Below are 19347 nucleotides of genomic sequence, written 5' to 3'. Positions count from 1 at the left end.
CTAGCTTTATGGTTTGTAGTGATTGCATTGATTCTGCCTCTAACCTGTTTTTTTGGGGGACTTTCCTGGACGTATACTTAACGCTCGACTTCAAACAGAGAGACCATTGGTTTTTCCTTGAGGTAACACGAACAAGAACTTATAACGGGTCATTGAGGTGTCGTCTGTATGATAACCCGGTTACTACAGGTTACTACACACATTTTCCTCACGTAAGGTGGGAACTTCGTCTTTGATTGTTTGGCATATCAGTAACAACTTGCTCAGCGAATAATTGATTGCAGATGTGAACATTTATGATACGCGGTTCGACACAGGAGTCACGCAGATGAATTATTCGTGAGACCTTTCAAGTAAACTGAACGGAAGACAAAGCCCAAGATTTTTTGTCTCCAGCTTCTTTGCAGAAGTTATCTGACCATCAAAGTGGCGGTAGGCCAACTGTGAAGACAGCTAGGATCATCTTTTGCCGAGAACTTGAGTTTGACCTTGCATCATATTATCAGACACAAGCTACAAGACCTTCTGTTGGACCACTTCAAAGTGCGTTTGAGAGTATGTCTGCTCTCGTAGAAATGGTAGTATCTTTCGTACAGATTGACACATGCCAAAGCTCATGCGTGACTACATAAGTTAACAGCAACACAGCGTAAAATATTCTGGTTTACCACATTATTATGACCTTGAACACAAAGTTGACATCTTAACTGCTGTTAGGACAGTTTATGAAGTGAATAAGAAAGCTAATGACGTTTAAGTGACACAGTCTCCACTTATTGTAGCAGCCTAACCTAACAGCCTAACAGAGGACGTTTTGTTCATATGCTTAGTTTCGCACCAACCAGATTTACTGGTCTTAGAGTTTGACAACTCACTTTAGCCAGGTCGATAATCACTCGATTTCTTACTGATTTCGTGAACCCAAAAATGACTCGTTGGAAAAGCAACTTTCGTTTACATTTTGTTGTTCTTATGTGCAGACAAAAATATTTCAAAATTTTGGACGAGTTATTCCCCACGCTGGTATAGGTGAACAAGTGACAAGCAAATAAACGTTGCGATTCGACAAATTATCTATAAAGATTAGGCGACAGAACGCAACGGTAGTTCAAAGTAGGTTCAAAGATATTCACAGTCATTATTGAGTGAGTTGCGTTTCACTAGTGAAGGAAGTTTTGAAGTCGAATTGCAGTTTTCATGGCTATAAATTGGCTGGCATTGGACATGTCTTACTGCGGAATGCGTAATGAATAATCGAGCAGTTGTACGAGAAAGTTTCATGAGTAATCCAAAAAATGCATTTCTCAGAGTGTCGACAAACAATGTTTGCTTTAGTAATTTTTTTCAGTGGTTACTGGAAAAGTTGATCAGTGTTTTTGACAAGAAACTACACTACTCGTCTGGTATGCACTACATCGAATTCCAGTAACCGGTCTTAATTGAGAACTTTTCAAATGTCCTTAATTAACTGGAGTTTGAAAGTCTACATTTTTTCGTCCCACAAGTCATGAGCGGCACTTTTATTGACCAAAAATCATAGGAATAATTTGAAAAGACAATATTTCTATACTGGTTGCGGTCGGAAATTAATGATTCGTATGCTTCGAAGGCCAGCCCTGGAACCTTGGACAAGCTTCATTCTTTGGGGCACAGCAGCCTATCCAAAAGGAATTGCGAGCTTAAATCTTGGAATTCCATATCGGATTAAGTAACTCAAATAGCAGTAAGAAGAGTACCGTATTACATTTTGAGCGGAAATGTACGCTGTCGCAGTTGGAAATATAAAATAGCGTCGCCGAAGCTATGAGATGCCTTAGAAGTAATGCACTGGGAACCTCTTTGTCGACGTATACCTTTGTTCAGCAGTCAACAGTACCCGAAAACATATAGGCTGTGAGAGAAGCTGAAAATGTAGAGGGTATAGATATGACAAGATCCCTTCAACCTAAGCATGGGTGCGCTTGAACAATCCGCATAAAATTTCGTTCAAATTCCCGCTTCTAACAGTGGACAGACTGACAGTGGGATCCCTTGGTTGTCATTCATCACACATCAACTTTGTGATGCAACGAGTCAGCTAGATGTAATTCCACTCTAGCCATAAAGCACCAGCTCTGTTGTTTTTGGGTTCATGTGACGTCTTGCAGGAGATTCGGAAAATTCTGCACCCTGGGGCTGATCTAGCTCATCACATCACCAGTCCGTAGGTAGCAGCTGTCATACCAGGGTTATCACCCTTGTTAGCAATAAAAATTGAAAATGGGATGGAATGATGTCAGTTGAAACAACCACTGTTCTCTGTTAAAGGATGTCGTAAAGTTACTTTATCTAAGCTCTTTCAGTTGCAAGTATGCGTTTCTCCGGATTTGAAAAACAGAGTCCAATCATACATTTATGCTCTCAAAAATTCACACACATTGAGTCGTAATCGTTATACTAGTAGAATCTCCGCATTTTAACAAAACATTTTTCAGGGATCCAGGTTCAAAAGGCCCGTTTTTGGGTGGAATTTAACGGAAACATTGCCAGATTCTGAAGTGGCCTTATCGTTGAAAATCAAACTTGATGTTCTACTAATCTCTTATCCTAATGAAACTCACTTGTCAGAAAAAGGATTAACTCGAACACACTTTTACAATCAAAGTAATAGTCCCTTAATCCCAGTGGTTAACAGGGCTATAGAAGCATCCCCAGTGTGGAAAACCTGTATTTGATCCCTACAATGTGTTCTTGGAGAGATTTATCTAGGTAAACTTCCTCTCCAATTGAGCTGCTGCACTTGACGACGTTATATAATGTAGGTCACTGTGGCCATCACCCGCCAGGTAATTTAAGCCGCAGTGTGGATTTCACGCAGCTCTGAGCAGCCTAGATAATTGAGCCATCCCTCACTAAACAGAATACCCACAGCAGGGTGTGGATGTTTAGGAAAGAACTGCGCAAAATCGTGACCTTATGTGAATTTCTCAGATGAGTCCATTTGATTTTCTTAGGAAGTTGGCTTCAGAAGTGGTGATGAAGAGTAAATTTGGTCTTTGTAAGAGAGTCCCTTGCACCACAATCGTCACAAATAAGTGTACAAGTATTGTCTCTGTATCAGTGTATCATCATCATCATCAAAGTTTGAAGTACTTTCATTATTTACTCGACTGCTTGAGGGAGAGTTTGCGAATCAACTGCAATCGTTTAGACTCTTCTCCCTGAGCGGTGGTTTTTGACGCACTTTGACATGTGATTCATAGAGGAATACAACTGATATAACCATGCCCCCTGCTTCTACCAGGATGTAAACGCGCATACCATATCACAATACACAAAAGCTTCCGTAGCTGAAGATATTTTGCAGGAATGTTTTCCGTATTATCTGGAACTGAGGGCTCTTTCATTCCTACGCAACCAGTTTTGTGGCCGCAAGTTTTGATACCGAATGAGTGAATATCAGTCAAATTAGAAAATAAGTGATGTGATCAGACTATTTTTACTGCATGCGACTAGCAGCAGTAGAGAAAAGGTTCAAAAATCGTAAATACTGCATTTTTGGTTGCTGAGCATTTCAAGGGGGTCAGGTTTGCCATCAATGGTGCAAATCACTCTTGTTAATTTTTTCGGGAGATCGGCAGCACTTAAAGCTGAACACCTTGCCATAAAGCAGGTCATCAACACTCGTGAGATTAGGATGTGCCTTCTGCAAAAAATCATTGTTGGATAGGTCAAGCGAGTTTACAGAACCATGGTTCCCTTGGCAGTGTCTCTTCACGCTGACTACGTTTAAGGATATTGTAAAAGTTGGCTGTATTTAGCAAAAACACTCAAGTTGGGTTTGGCCTGATCCAAAATCCTGCCCTGAGATTTTTCTAGAGTCTGCTCACCAGTTGAAAGTGAGATATTTGCTCCCAGCGTTTCATAGTCCTCACAAAGAGCCCGGCGAAAGACAAACCTCGGGCATTCGTTTATTAATGGTTATGAATAGACAGCAAAACTCCGTGGATGTTTTTAGGACCTCTTACAACGCTCATCCTCAATTATTGACAAGAAGACAAGTGTCCTTTAGTAGATTTCTCTCATTCTTATGGCATTTCCGTCATCTGGAGAAGCAGTCTGACTGCTCGGATGTACTTGGAAGCTCAAGAGAGCATTTTTAGCAAAATATTTGAGTTTTTGTGTGCCCGTCAAGTCCTTACCAGATGATAAGTACCGAATGTCCGACAAGATAAACGAAATGATAAATTGCAAGGTTCTACCTGGTCTCCATCGGTTGCTTTGATACTCACAGGCTGAATACCGATAGAAATATGGATGTGTTTGATTATGATTTTCCGTATGCGCCAGCCAACACAACGCTGCTTTGAGGAGAGGGGCCCTGCTCCTACAGTAACAAAGAGTTGCTAAGTGACAATTTTTCGACTGACGCAACTCTGATATTCGCCTTTATCTCACGTCACGTCATCACGCTGGATATTCTTCTATGAGCATTCAGTGGCCGGACCACGCTAGATTTCTGTTAGCATCTTTTGGTAAGTTTTCGAGCCGCATCAGATGTAACAGTTTTTTTCTCTTATGATTTTCCACACGACACTTTTCGTAGGAGACCTGCTGTCCTCTGCTTCAGGCTTGAAACCACCGATGTCCTCCCATCTCATGCAGGCTCCTTTCTCAAGGGTCACACCAGCCGATGAGCAGTCTAGTTTCGAAGTATGTAGGCTGATCTTTGTCGGCTTCATCGCATCCAGTCGCCATAGTGAAGGATAAGATGAAACTAGACAAAACGCTTGTTTTTCTTGATCGCGAACTACTGGGATAAAAAGAAGTAGTCATTTGATGGGGAACTGAAAAACGGCTGCACATGCCTGAAAGCTGTACGTGTAGACTGCTGTAAGAAACAGTTTAGTGCGTAAACAGTTTGGCCAACGACTCGGCGTGCTGTTTTGGAGATGCACAAGTGGTAGATCTCGACGAGAAATTTTAGCCAGAAGTAAAATGGACAGACGCCCACACAGCTTACAAAGCCAAATGCCTAATTTTTTACTGCGCAGACTATTCAATTATCGTAATAATGAGTACGTCTCGGGTAGACATTATATAAACGAGTTGTCACGTCCGAAAGGAACATGTAGTAACGGTATTCTTCTCAGCTTAGTTCTCGGTCTGAGCCTCCCAAGCCGGCGTTCACGTCAAAACAAGGTATATTAACGCCCAAAACGAAGTCATGAACAATAGTACAGCGCATCATGCAAATAGTGTAAGCGGAAGCAACTTTCTGGAAATTCTGACGCCTTCTGGAACCGGCACTGGCAACCGGCATTCGACCAATATCATGACTGACTGTTGGGTTCAGACCAATCAGAACTCGGCTTCATACCGAACCGCCAAGAGCCCGGAATTCCGGCCAATCTTGCTTGGGATAAGCTTCTCTGCCTTAGCAGCACCTGAATGTGAGCGGTAAAGCGAGATTCGTGTGGGATTCCGCCACTAAAATCCCTCCTGTTAGACGAGTGATTAGCCGAGTATCTCCAGGATCGCTTCCTGTCGCACTTTTTCAGTGGACCTGTACTTGGACATCCTCAATTACAAATTTTCCACTATACGAAATCTATGAGGTTACTTTGATCCAGCCCATCACAAACCTATCGCCCAGCAGTGTTCTACTAAAACATTATTTCTTTTCTCAAACGGTAGACAATGCAATGACCCTCTGAAGTAACATTGTGCGTATGAATTTCGCGAAATAGACATCCCATCCTTCTAAAATATGATGAGCTCCCTACTATTGCCAACCATGCATGATTTTCAACCTATATTCAAATGAAATAGCGCAGAAGGAAACATAGTTGTGTAATTATTTATCATTGAGTGTAAATTGCAAAAGACGGTGAATACAGTCACACCATCAAACGTTCAAATTGTCGCACAGGAACTCGGATATTCGAGACAATACAGTCTTTAAATTTACTCCGCATCACCTTGATAAAAAAGATAGTAGAACAGATTTGGAATGACATTTTATATGGAGGAGAACATTGGTAGCCTAGGTAGTGTAAAAGCTCATTGTAGTTGTGACACAACCACCGACCCATCGTTACAGTTCACCATGCTCCCTAACAATCCTCTGATGTCACTCCGATTGGTGATGAAACGGTTACAATAAAATTGACCAGCTTAGTGAATAACCCAACGGCCATGATGTTCCATGTTGTTAGATGGTACAAAGTGTCAGTCTTGTGAATAACTGCAGTTAGACAAAACAAAATTCTTAAAGCCAAGTAAAATACAATAATTAGTTAACTGACAGACACATTGTCTGGTCTCTGAAAGAAAAACCCTGCTTAACGTAAAAGCTAATTCTGCCTTCGCTGCTTGTATGCAAACATTATATCAAACAGGGGTGGTGACTTTGGATTTCACGGATTCCACCAGAATATCGGTGTAAGTAAATAAAAAACAATGAAAGATCGCCGGAATTAATTTAAACCTCATTCTGTCAGTAGTTAAGCGGTCAAAGGAATAACCGTTCCACACTAGGAAACAGTTTTACTGGGTTTGGTTAGGTTAGACTGCACTTCGATATCTTCGGATTTCCATGCAAACTCCTGGGCAAAACTACACAGACGCGGTACCCCGTAGCAGCATGCAAGCCACATGGGACAAGGCCGCAAAGAGAAAAACGGATTTAAACGCTTCCCCTGTTGCCGAAATGGTGGCGAAAAGGTTGTAGCACATTCGTTATCACAGATCCTCGTGAATTGTCAGTGTTATTAGTCGCGTCGAAAAGAGCTACGATTTAACCGATAACAGCTCCACCGCTTAAGGGTTTGAGGAATAACAGGTACATACATCAACAAATACTGACCATGTAAAGTTAATGAAATAGCTTATGAAGTGCATTTTGCTGGAAAATACCTACTGAGGGCGAAGCTTCGGCAGTCTACACAAGATTTAGAAGGGTCCAAGGCATTGCGGCGGGATTCTGGTTGAGTCTGTGCCCAGTGGAGACATTTACGTGTTCCAAGTGACACAGAGTTTCGCCGGTAAAGTCGGTATGTACTGACAGAAAGCATGACATCCCAGGGCTGGTACTCCATCAGCGGATATGTGGTAAAAATGGAAGCTGCCATCGTACGCAGTGCGCGCTGTTTTGCTAAGAGGGATTCCTGGCCCGTCTTTAACGAGCACCGCGTAGATCCACATAAAATAACTTATAACTCGAAGTTTCGTCTCGTAGAGTTGTCAGTGCTATTCAGTTATGCCTACATTCGACAGACAAGCATCTCCAAAACGGATCGATCGCAGCGATTTTGAGTTGGTTTCATCAGCTTACCAGAAGATACTGGCATTCCTGATTCATTCTGGTCAAAGTATTACTTGTGGGTTCGCGTAGATTACAATAGTTTTCTCCTACCGTGCTAGCTGAATAAGTCCGAAATACTGAACTATGGAGCGAATTCACAACTGGCCTTAACAAACAATGAAATCCATATGAACGCAGCTTCGCTTTAGTAAGCAAAACATAAATTACCGAATTCTGTTGAAAAACAATAGGTTGATCCGGTTTACTCCAAATGCACGGTTTTCTTATCATCGAAGGTGCTAGTTAATAAGATCCAATAAAAGTTTACCGTTATTGCATACACTGACATTCGCTTGATTGTCGGTCTGTTCGCCGAGCTTGGCAGTTGGATTGCAAACGTCTCATCACCAGTTGAGGTGACATCGTCTGTCGCCTAAGCTCCGAATGAAGAACACTTATTCCGTCCAGACCAAATTAGCAGTATATCCAAAACATGGGTCTACTCATTTTGACCTGCAGTAATGTACAAGTTTCAAATTACATAGACACATTCGGAAACCTGTTCTTCACTTCATTCGTCCTTCTAGAAGCATTTTTTACAGACATCACGGCAGTTTAGTAGTCATTGTTTATTCCAGAAATTGCTGTGAAGTACTCAACAGCATCAAATGGGCCGTGAAATGCTGAAGTTTTCACCAAACATTACACAAGACTATACTCCATCAGCGGTGCTATGTGGAAGTTAACGATGGATATTTCTCAAAAAATTACGCGACTTCAGAATACAGGAATCTCAGTCCAGTGTGCGTGGACAAACTGGAATCTACGTTAAAATCTATTCAACCTAAATGTGTAAAACTGTAGCCCCTTTCTCCATGCACCTGTTATTTTATAAAATGGCGAATATTCTTAATGATTATTACATGCGGTAGAAATGAACGTGCAATTCGTCATTGCTCCATACAAAACTTGAGTGATAGTCACGGTTATTCACCTTCATCAACCGTGGGACCAAAACACACAGTTGTGAAGAAGATTTACTGTTTAAAAACAGTAAACAAAAACGATACTGTATTTGGCAAGAGTATTGAAGAAGGAATCGGACCTTCAGACAACCGAAAGTTCTTGACAAAGCTTTCACTTCCCAGAAATAGTTTTCAGGAAATTCGTCTTACTGAACGCTAAAAATCTCACGATCGAAGCCCCCGACAAGAACGACAATGAATGACGCGTGATGGTGGTGGATATTTTCTTGCGCAAAATCGACCACATATGAAGTCATCCGACCGATCGTTTAATGTGGAAATGATGATTAGCCTGTCGCCTTCCTTTTTGGTATTCGTTGGTCCGTTGTGCTAAGTTAAGGGAAACTTATTGGCAGGTAAACTATGAACTGAATAAAACCGATCCTTCAAACAAATACTCAACAACAGCCTCGTAAGCATATCTGTAATGTGCATTCGAAAACACAAAACTTTACAAGTTCTGGCATTCCACCCATCCGGTAGATGTCAGGGGCGATGAACTCTTGTGTCAATTTGGGAGCTAACATGTGTTTAGGTAAACCACCACAGAACCACGTCTGAATGACCAACCTAGCTTGATCCCTTAGATAGACGATTATCCAGGGATCAGTAAAAATAAGATAGGCCTTTCCAGCAAATCGTAATACACCGTTCAATTAGGCGCTTAAATGTTGTTTCAACGCTGAGAGAAGTTAGCTGTGAACGCATGCTATTCAACACAAAACCGAATAAGGCTGCATATGCCTGCGCGGAGCGCAAACCGTCCACAGAGGAAAGTAATATTTTAAGTCACTTTATCAGCAGCGGCTTCTAATTTGTCAGTGTGATTTGATTTCTCAAAGAATGTGGGCCCACATTCGTCACCTGGCTGAGCACCAATGCTGATACATGGCACCATGTTTGTTTTTTACTCAACTTTCCAGAACTGACAGTCGTTATTCACCGTTGCCTCAACCGTTATCACCTGTGGTGAATACAAATCAACGAATCAAATCGGCTGCTAAGATACAAATAATTTTTCCGTCAGTCCCTATTGTTTTCTTGGGATGTGGGGATTGTGTCCGGAGGCCAGCCGTCCCTAATAACCGAACATCGCATTATTCGGACGGATGCGTCACGTGCAGGACACGGGCCAAAAAAAACCATACCCTGATTGGTCAGAATGCCGGCCAATCCGAGTCGAGCTTCCGTGACTCGACGCTTCTCGCCCCCTCACGGAGATTCTGGCACGATCTTGTGGAACACCCTGTGCTTAGCCTATAAATACAGTTGTATTAATTTTCTCTTGTCTCCACAAAGGGCTGTATAGAGCTACCGTGCCTTTTGATATACCACAGTGAGCGGAGCAGGAAGTCAAGGGACCGATACAGAGTTGCACTACCTTTCAGCAAGACACAACAGATTGTCTGCATCCTGTGGTTTAGTTGATCTCCGCGCGTATGTTTGGCCTTTTCCTGCTTCCGATCGTCTCTCTGTTGACTGGAAAATCCTTCAGCTATTAGATTTTCTCCTACTATTGTTACGGCGATGCTTGGGGGTGTAGGAATTCATTGTTATCCGCGAAAACGAACATGTAAGATTCAGTTTGTGGGACATATACACTAATGCTGTAGATGCTCGGCTTCGGTTTTCTATTGCTGAAACTACGGGCTTCAACGAATACGGGTGTGCAACTCGTTCTATTTTGAAGTCTAAAAGTGACACAGACGATTTTTGTATCAGCAGTCGAGGGGTATATGGGAAAGTTTCGAGGGACCGAAAAAGCGAAACTAAATGAACATAATTAATGGAAAAACGGAGCTCCCGACCAAGAGCTATCGCGTCTTGGTGGTGGTCAGACGTGAATGTTTCGATGATTCTCCGGGCTACACTAGCCGGATTTCGTCCCTCAACGTTTCATCATGTTGCGAATGCTAACAAAGGACAACCAGATAAAGATCAGTCTTGCGGCTGGCGACTGATTTCTAGGCGATTCGGGAATAAAATCCCCCTGTTCGCCGAGACAGGGTTGTGAAGATCCTATGTTGTTTCCCCCAGTTGACTAGCATCTACATACTTGTGAGAGAAGCGATGCTTCGCCGCTGAAGAATATCTTAGGAAATTTCAGCACAACGGACCCCAGCGATTAACCATGACTGTACAAATTGGTTTTGCAAACCAAGACACCGATTTGGCCCAAAACCCCTGAAATATGTAGCACCATTAGGAGTAAAGCTTGGCCGTCTGACTCCCACCGTCCTCTGTTTATTAGGGCTGTGATTAGAACCATCGTCGTCAACACTGGCTTTATGTAAATAATCCATCTATATCATTCCTAGGATACCGCTGGCGCCGAGTTTGTGAATGGCTACGAGTGAAAATTAGCCTGCGTTCTGGCTCCAGTTTTGTCTAACCTGTGTCGGACTACGCCGTGTGCAGGAACGTCTCTTCATTTCAACGCTACACAGCCAATGACTGGTCCCTACTGTCAATTTCGAAGGCGGAATCGCTGCGAATAAACACTGCATTTGCCCTAAGAGCATCTCGTTTCGGTCCAAACATGAGTGATATTGAAACGCATTAGTCTGACCAACCCGCCTGTGTTTACAACAGCAAACACATTGTGTTCAACTTAATGAAGATGAAGTAGCATGCTACGAAATTCCAAATACCGCGTCCAGACTTGACAATCACTGTCGAACTACACGCTCGGACGCTGCTGACTAGTGAGTGCTGCTTTCGGTTGCCGAGATGAAGGCGTTTGGAGCAATCGCGACCTGCGCGTGGACATCACTGTTGTTGTGCACCAGACTAATGCGCTGTCATAAGTAGTGTATGATAGCGAAACTGGGACACCACACCCATGCATCATCAGGATTCTGGGCAAATTTCACTGGGACGCTTGCAGAAATCCTACGAACACTGAAAGTATGCAATGTAAGGACTGTTTGTGCCTAGACGTACAAGGAATTGCTGATGCTAACATTCTGGAGCAATTTAACCGAGACAATCTGTGAAGCGAAGCTCGAACACAAGTCCGACCGAAACTCCGCTACTTTGGCAGCCACCAGATGAGTTTGGGAAACTCTCATCTTCAATTCGACACCTGGGTGAAATCTGACACTTGATAGTACATCCTGGGGAACTGCTCCCTGTACGAGCCTGAAAAGCTTTGAGAAAAGAGGCGATCCAGTGCTAGACCATAGGGGCGTCAAATGGTGCGGTTGTACAGTGTACAGCACAGTTAAGACTACCGGTGTCTGTGCAAATTTTCGACATATATGTCCGGGCAGAATCGGAATTTCAGGTCAAACCCCCGAAATCAGTACGGAAGTCATCTGGGTCACATTCTCTCATGTCTATCCAACATCTGTCAGAGGCAAGTCTGCACCGAATTGCAAACCTGATCACAGTCATACTACCATACAAAAGTATCGAAATCCACCTCAGTGGTGATCTGCTGCTCTGTTCTCTATTCCCACCTTAATAAAGCAATCATGGGTATGCTCCCGAGGACATCGTATTGCCAGACTACTTGCAAGACGTCCGGTGTTCTTCTGTAATTTGGAAGTGTTGGTGGATGCGGTCAGTGCCTTGGTGGAATGGAACGAGGGATGTTGGTCAACGTTATGCCGTCATGCTCGGATCGTGTATTCGGACTACATAGGTCATTGAAAGTAGATACAACTCCTGATCGAATAAGGGGCCAAACGAGGTGTGAGCCTTCGTCTGCATAGATGAAACACTCCAGAAATATATATATCCACATCGATCTCTGATGAGTGGCTTCACAACGCTTGAAGTTTCATGCTGAACTCTACAAATATCAGTCAACAGACAACTAATCCCGCACCATCAAAATGAAGCAGTTGAAACTGGGCAGTCTTACAGCATTGTGTGCCGAATTCTGCACAAAACTTTCAAAAACGTGGACGCGGTAGAGTGTAAGAATACGCGAAAAGGGAACACAAAATGGATAAAGGTCTTCTTTGTAATGGGGGAATCAATGTTTTACGAAACACTACGTAAATGGATTATACGTCTATGCCTATCTCCTGTATCACATACTCAGATTTTCACCTTTGCCAACATGCAGCAACATCCGACCTATAAAATAAACCTAACCATGGTATTCTTCAAGATGTCTCATCTCATAACATAAGACATCAAAATGACTCAGCAGCGCATAATTGACCTGCGTTATAAAATACAGAGTAGTTGACCAGACGAGAAGTACGAATACCCGTACAATCGAAAGAGACGTGTAAAGAGAATGAACTGGTACATACTCGCATTCCTTAAGTGAGTTACCCAGTGATCGGACAACAAAATCAGATAAGCACAAGGTCCCCGCGGAAATCTCGGCCATTCTTGGGAAAACCAAATGAAAACAGAACACCGAGCAGAAATAGTCGTGTCTTTGGCATAGTTTCTTCGAAATGCTGCCTTGACACAGAACAACAAGGAAGTTCGAAAACCCTAGACAGGTCGCTGCTAAATCAGTGTGCTTAGATTTCACACAAGCAAGACAGTTACGCACGTCCCTTTAGGCCACTTACTGACGTACATGAGTTGCATTATAGCTATTCGAGTACAAATCCGCTTTACGCCTCATCCATGGAACGAAACTCAAAACCGAACATTTTGTCGAACTGGTGACCAGTCAACATTTGTGAGGACAACCTTCCAATTTTATTGTACCCATGAAACTGCAGGTTCCACTAAACGATGATTGTACAAACCAAATCGTCATTGTGAGTGCGCGTGTACTGCAAACACAGCCTATAATCCAAGCCGGCCATGAAATGAACTCACTACAACCGGAAATGGACCAGGGGTCGCTTGCTCAAAAATAACCGAATGGTAGAACACTCACCTCCGCCATTCGTGGGAGCTTCAAAAGGACAAAATGTTTCAATAAGTCAGAAACGACAAATGAATGTTGGACATTTCCTTGCCCGGGTACTGCCGTAACAGTGGCTATCAATAGGTCCCCAGTGTCAGCTGATCGAATGGCACTTGAAAGCACCCAAGCTATTCATGCCACGATGAGTTCACCAACACCGTACACATCATATCTAACCACACTAGCGATTGGAAATACAATAGAGGTTTCTCAGATTTCTCTCAGGAGGCGTTGGATTTATACTTACTGCCTCAGCCTGTCGCACTCCATCAACATTAGTAACGTTGGTGTTAATTGCACATTTGTACAAACATGCACCAGCTACAGAGGGTACATTGTCCCAAAATAGTGTATTATTTATGAGGACACTTTGGCAATCCGTCAGCACTCGGGGCTCCCCTGGTTTCCAATAAGTGTACGGTCTACTTGAACAAGCAGATTATAAGCAACGTATGAAGCACACTCGTTGTGTATCATACATACAAACGAACGTCCCGTTTATGAAATTAATTTGGCACATTTACTTGGTAAATACCATAAACCGGGACTCATTTGATTCGTACGTTCGTACCGACGCAATCCGCAATTGACTGCATTTGGTACACCTGAGCTGAAGCACTGGGCTTTGGACAACTCACAAACGAAAGGCATGCTTGCGATCTCCACAGGGGAATCGCTATTCAGCGAACTTTCAACAAGGCACATCCTGATTTGTGTTAAGCGGTTCANCAAACGAAAGGCATGCTTGCGATCTCCACAGGGGAATCGCTATTCAGCGAACTTTCAACAAGGCACATCCTGATTTGTGTTAAACGGTTCAGTTCAAAATTTGAATCCGAAAATCTCCATCGGGTGCACATCTTTCTTCTGATATCCATTCAGCCGCTGCCTATGAGGTTAAAGCTGGGACAACGTAACTCGTCAGACAACCTGAGTTCACGCACTTAGACCGGAAGCATGCACGTACACACATGGTTCTCGTCTGACCAGTTGGTCTGTGAATGAAAGGGCTGATTGGGCGCGATGTCAAAGCTCCGAGTTATTCTAATATCACAAATTTTTAAACTTGTTTCAGTAGTGGTCAGATAAAACATGTGTACCATTTTGTGCACAACAACAACTCCAAAACTATCTCGTGATTCACTTCCATGAATGGTTTACTAGCAAATGCACTTACTCAAATCTAGGTCAACTTGGTAAAAGAAACGAGTGAAGAAAGTAACTTAATTCGACCACTGTGAGTGCAAACCTACCATGAATTCACATGGTTTTGTTGACCACATGGTCTCCGCTTCCATTAAGGTGAATATGGTTTGCGTCATTTAATCAAACCTGTACACAAGCAAAACTAAGAATGGGTTGGACACAAACTAAAATATTATTATGCTGGAATGCTACGAAAGAAGGGACGATGATCACAAAGGTATGAGATCCTTCATTTCACGGGTAGGCTGCCACTCTCTCCGGTAAGTAAAAACTAATTTCTCACGCAATTAGCCGAGCAATTACTTTATGCGGTCTTCAGAAAATTCCTCTATTCGGTGTGACGGATTGAGTGACATCAACATTCCTTGAATTTGGGTCCAGCCACGTTGCGACTTGGTGCGTGTTCACCAACTGACTCGACTGCTTCAACCCGGTGGTGATGCGCATTTCGCTCACTCCGAAGTCATACTTTGACAAGTTTTATTTCTGTTCAGCACTGTCAACCAAACTTTCCACGTTATTCTCTGTCTGACAATTAGATGTCTCTCGGGTCCATAATGAGTACACTTCCAAATCAATTGCTCAAAACAATCACGCACATCACCAATCAAGCAGAAGCATCGTATCTAACAAGACAGCTTGGAATGCACCATTTTAGCTTAATTTAGGTTGGAAATTCGCTTATTGAAGTATCCTGATATAAGTTACCATCCTCTCAATGCAATCTAGTTCACTGTATTGTCTGATCAGTAGGAACTTGTTAGTGAGACGCACAAATTTGTAGGACATATTCATATGGTGCAAACGAAACTAGTCACAAAACGGGTAAAAAAGTTAACCCATTTAAAGTTAATTGTGTAAGTCTCAAACAACGTGAAGAACAAACGAAATCAACGTGGTTCCAGAGAAACCCTGCTCAAAATAGCTGAGTGTAATCCATTTCAAGGGTTGAGCAATGTGTAAACACTCACATTCACCGTCGTTATTATCTTCATTGTTTTTTTCGAACGAATGAATGGTGGTCATTAGGAGGCGAACAATGTACACACAGTGAACAGACGTTGATTGGTAAGGCAAGCATACGCACGGTGAAAATCAAGCCGAAAATGACTAGCCACCGATTAGAAGAGATGCAATAAGCATACTTATGTGAACACTTACGTCCAAAAGATTTAGGCTGTTCCGTAGATACTGTAGATGAACGCAAAAAATTATCGGTTGACTGAATTGACAAAGACTGGTTCGTTCAACCGAGTAAGGCCTCCTCTTCAAACCGAACATGTGTATGGTGCGTTGCATTCTAGACGTTGCTGTCAGTAATTGCTGACCACTGCCTCTTAACAGGTGATGAGCCGCGCAAGTCTCATCTGGATAACATTCACATCCAGAGTTCGTACCCAGAATCCACTATCTCTGCTCCTAGTCAACCTAGAACAATCAGTCATCATTTGACGCAGACAATATCGAATTCAAGGACAAACCACGTGTGACGCGTAGAGAATTCCGAAACTAAACTATGCGTCCAAAGATCTCTTTGGACCACCAGGTTATTCGAATTGATCGATGCTCTCCAGATGTATCCGATGCGAGAGTTGTATAGGTATTCAAACAGCGTGCTTCACGCGCATCAATGTGGTGTTCCCGATCATGACGAGCTCTCAGGACTGAATGAGGCTCCTAATGAACCAATGTAATTTGACGCAATAGGTCGAACCTGAAGTAATTTGGTCCATTACTGCGAGTGGCAATCCCCTTGAAATTTGTCATGTTTGAATATCCCCGCAGCCAGTCGAATCGGAGCTATCAAAAGCACCTAATTCGATTAGGAGAGAGAACAAAACAGAATTGGATAAATTCAACTTCAGCTTAGGATAGCTGAGGGACTTCTAGAAAATCGGGTCTATCCGGCTAAACAGAATTTATATTCAGCACTACAAACAGACGGATGAGATCCGTAGATACTGTTTTGACAACTCATTACATGAAATAATGTACGAATCACCATCCTGAATTAATTGGAACACAGAAACAAGAGTTCGCCCAGTCGATAACGAGCGCGGCTGCCAACCCAGTGGTCTGAGTGCGGTCCCAGAAAGACCTGTATTCTCGTCAAAGCAGACGCTCGAACTCACGTGATAAAAAGCAGACATTATTAAATAGAGGGTATGGATACAAGAAGATCACCACTACCGCCTTTAGGAATGCGTCTAGCTCATTGCTATCAAATCTAACCGAGAACTAGAAATTCTGCCGAATCTGTGCTGAAAATACATTGGCTGAAATATCTGCACACTTCCCCAACAGAATAACAAATGTCGCCGGTGCTGTTGCTTGCAAATCCAGAATCCACCTGCACTGGGACTCAGGGAACCGATCACTCTCAGGGTGATTAAAATTCCAGTCAGGTCAGTCAAAGTTGGTTCACAACGGACAGATCTGGCCGACCGCCGATTCAAGGCGATTCAACGGTCACACAAAATGTGAACACTTACCTCCACCAGATTTGTGTGGTTTCGTGAAATCTGTGGAACAGCATCAACCATTATGGTGTGAATATAATACGGATAGTCCGTGTATAAACTGCGAAAATTAATGGTATATTGAATGCTACTCGTCTGACCGCCGATTATCTACGATTGTGTATTTACAGCGATAGCCGAACCATGAAAACAGAGAACAATCTGTGGAATATTCGGAACAGATGGCGTCCTACTTGGCTGTCTGAATGTCGGACTGACGACGGGCCTCAATGTCAAACCGACCCAACATATAATGCGATCCATTTAACTACGAAACCGTTGATGCTCAACGGGCTGCAATAGCTGTTCACTATTGTTTCTCGGCAGGCGAGTGACCACGCAGTTCCCCGTTAATTATTAGTAGGCGTTGGGATTTAGACTGTCCTTCTACCTATATCACCGGTATTGTTCACCTCAGACGTGCAGCTCTGTAATACTGCCATAATTATGTGTGCTCCGCATATTTTCTACTGAAATCTACCCATAGTTGGAGGCATCCCACTCGGATCTGTCAGCTGTATATCAATTGTTGATTCACTGTTGCGTGTATTATTCCAAAACAGGCCACAGTTAGAAAGTTAAACAAAGATTCCAATTAAACTTTGCTTGTAGTACGTTCCAACCTGAAATGTACAAACTAAAGACCACAGCGCTTCGTTGAAAAAATCACACACTGCTGTTTTCGCGCCGTGTCTAAATTTTTACAGTCATGACAGCCCATCGCAGAAATCTTCGTGAACTACTTACTGCAATTGAGTGCATCAAACAACTTATAACTGCCCTCCAAACACCACCCAGAAATGGGCTGCATTCGCTAGGCAAACCGGTAACATGCTTTCAATACCTCTCAGTAGATGATGCAGCGCGGTATAGCGTGAACATGTGTGAATATCCCGGAACTAATCGCCGTATCACAGCCACAAGACCATGTATGTTTAGCTTGACATTGTGACATTGTGTGGCACTCCTTTGTGCCCTTGCATTTTAACGATTGACCGTGTGATAAATATTGTAAACAATCATTCCTGGCTCTGAAAACTGTCCACAAACGTCATACTGAATTGAGCAAAGTTTGCTGTGACACCTGAAAGTATGCACTGAAAATTCCTCTATTCGTATCAGTCTTGTATAAGCTGACATATTACACGAGAACCATAGGTGGAAGTGCGCTCAACTGCGACGCTTTGTCTTTGGCGAGCTGATTACGTAAAAAACCCAAAATCACTGCGATTGGCTTCTAACTGTGTGTAAAGACGTATGCGACAAGCAGGCGTTGCGGACTTGCAGCCTGCAAGTGCAGTCAGCCTATGCCAGAAACCTTTCTGTGGAGATTTTGTCCTGCAGGTGAAGCCAATCTATGCTGAAAAGCTGAGAAGCACTGTACAGCTGTTTCATCCTTATTGGAAATCATCAGGAGTGCGCATCTCACGAAACTCCGGAGAGTCTTGAACCCGCGACCTCCTGGCTAGTAGTTTGGACATTTAACCGTTCGGCCACGGGCAGCTGATCAGCAGTGTGATTAACTCGCACTTAGGCAGGATATAGCGCCGCTAATCCTTCAGTCACGGGATCGACATCAAGTGGTTACACGTGTTGACTGGCTCCACGAGCAACGACTTCTCAAATGGAAGTTTCACTCATCGGGTGGAGTTTATTCTCCCACTGAGCTACTTATAGACTGTTGGTAATGTGAAAATGGGATTTCTTGTGAAGATGTTGTGGTTGATGTTCCAGAGGAGGCGCATCATAGAGCAATATATCAAGCGGAATTCTCACCATAAATTCCGGCGCTCTGTTGCGATTTGTCACATGTTCTCGCACACATGTGAGCTTCACATCATTTAATCACTTTATGCGAATTTTTCTGAAACTATGTTGTAAGTAAGTATGTTGTAAGTATGTTGCGCTGTCTGACAGACATATCACACAATTCATACAGTTGTTCAAATGCAGGTCACAGCTTGCCTTCATGTCGTGTTGTCTAGCTCCAATTTACAACTTGCGGTCATTTTAATATGCTGAACACCAAAACCTATACTGTGCAATGTCAAGTGTAGACACATTCGCTGCATGTTGACCATAGTTTGGTCTCGGTTGAAATTTAACATTGCAATTTCAAAGTGTCTCGTTCAGATCAAGTAGTAACATAGTCACGGTGCAATCTAACATCACATTTTCACAAACCTCTATGAAAGATATACTAGTGCGTCTGTAGACAAAGAATCGTTGTTCGACTAGAGAGCACCACTGTTCTGGCCTGATGGAGCAAGCGGATAAGCAGAAGAAAAGTAAAACCGGACCATAATAGACATTCCGTATTCTATGAGCTCATATGGTCACCATCATCATCATCAACACCATCATCATCTTCTTCTTCTTCTGGGGCTAAGTTGCATGCATGTTGTCCTGAGGCGATAGCTGCCACTG

General features: G+C 43.0%; 1 protein-coding gene across 1 annotated transcript in view; it reads left to right on the top strand.

The window, feature by feature from the left end:
* The window catches only part of T265_07334 (hypothetical protein), a gene marked incomplete at both ends in the record, with an annotated part of 33374 nt that overhangs the window by 10927 nt on the left and 3100 nt on the right, over positions 1 to 19347 (top strand). Inside the window, one exon of the mRNA XM_009172826.1 lies at positions 9234 to 9279. Coding sequence (XP_009171090.1) covers positions 9234 to 9279 — 46 coding nt within the window. The remainder of the gene's footprint in view (positions 1 to 9233; positions 9280 to 19347) is intronic.

Source organism: Opisthorchis viverrini (assembly GCF_000715545.1).
Source record: "Opisthorchis viverrini unplaced genomic scaffold opera_v5_168, whole genome shotgun sequence".
NCBI lineage: Eukaryota > Metazoa > Platyhelminthes > Trematoda > Opisthorchiida > Opisthorchiidae > Opisthorchis > Opisthorchis viverrini.
The sequence above is the reverse complement of the archived record's forward strand: the minus strand, read 5'-3'. Positions and strand labels throughout refer to the sequence as shown.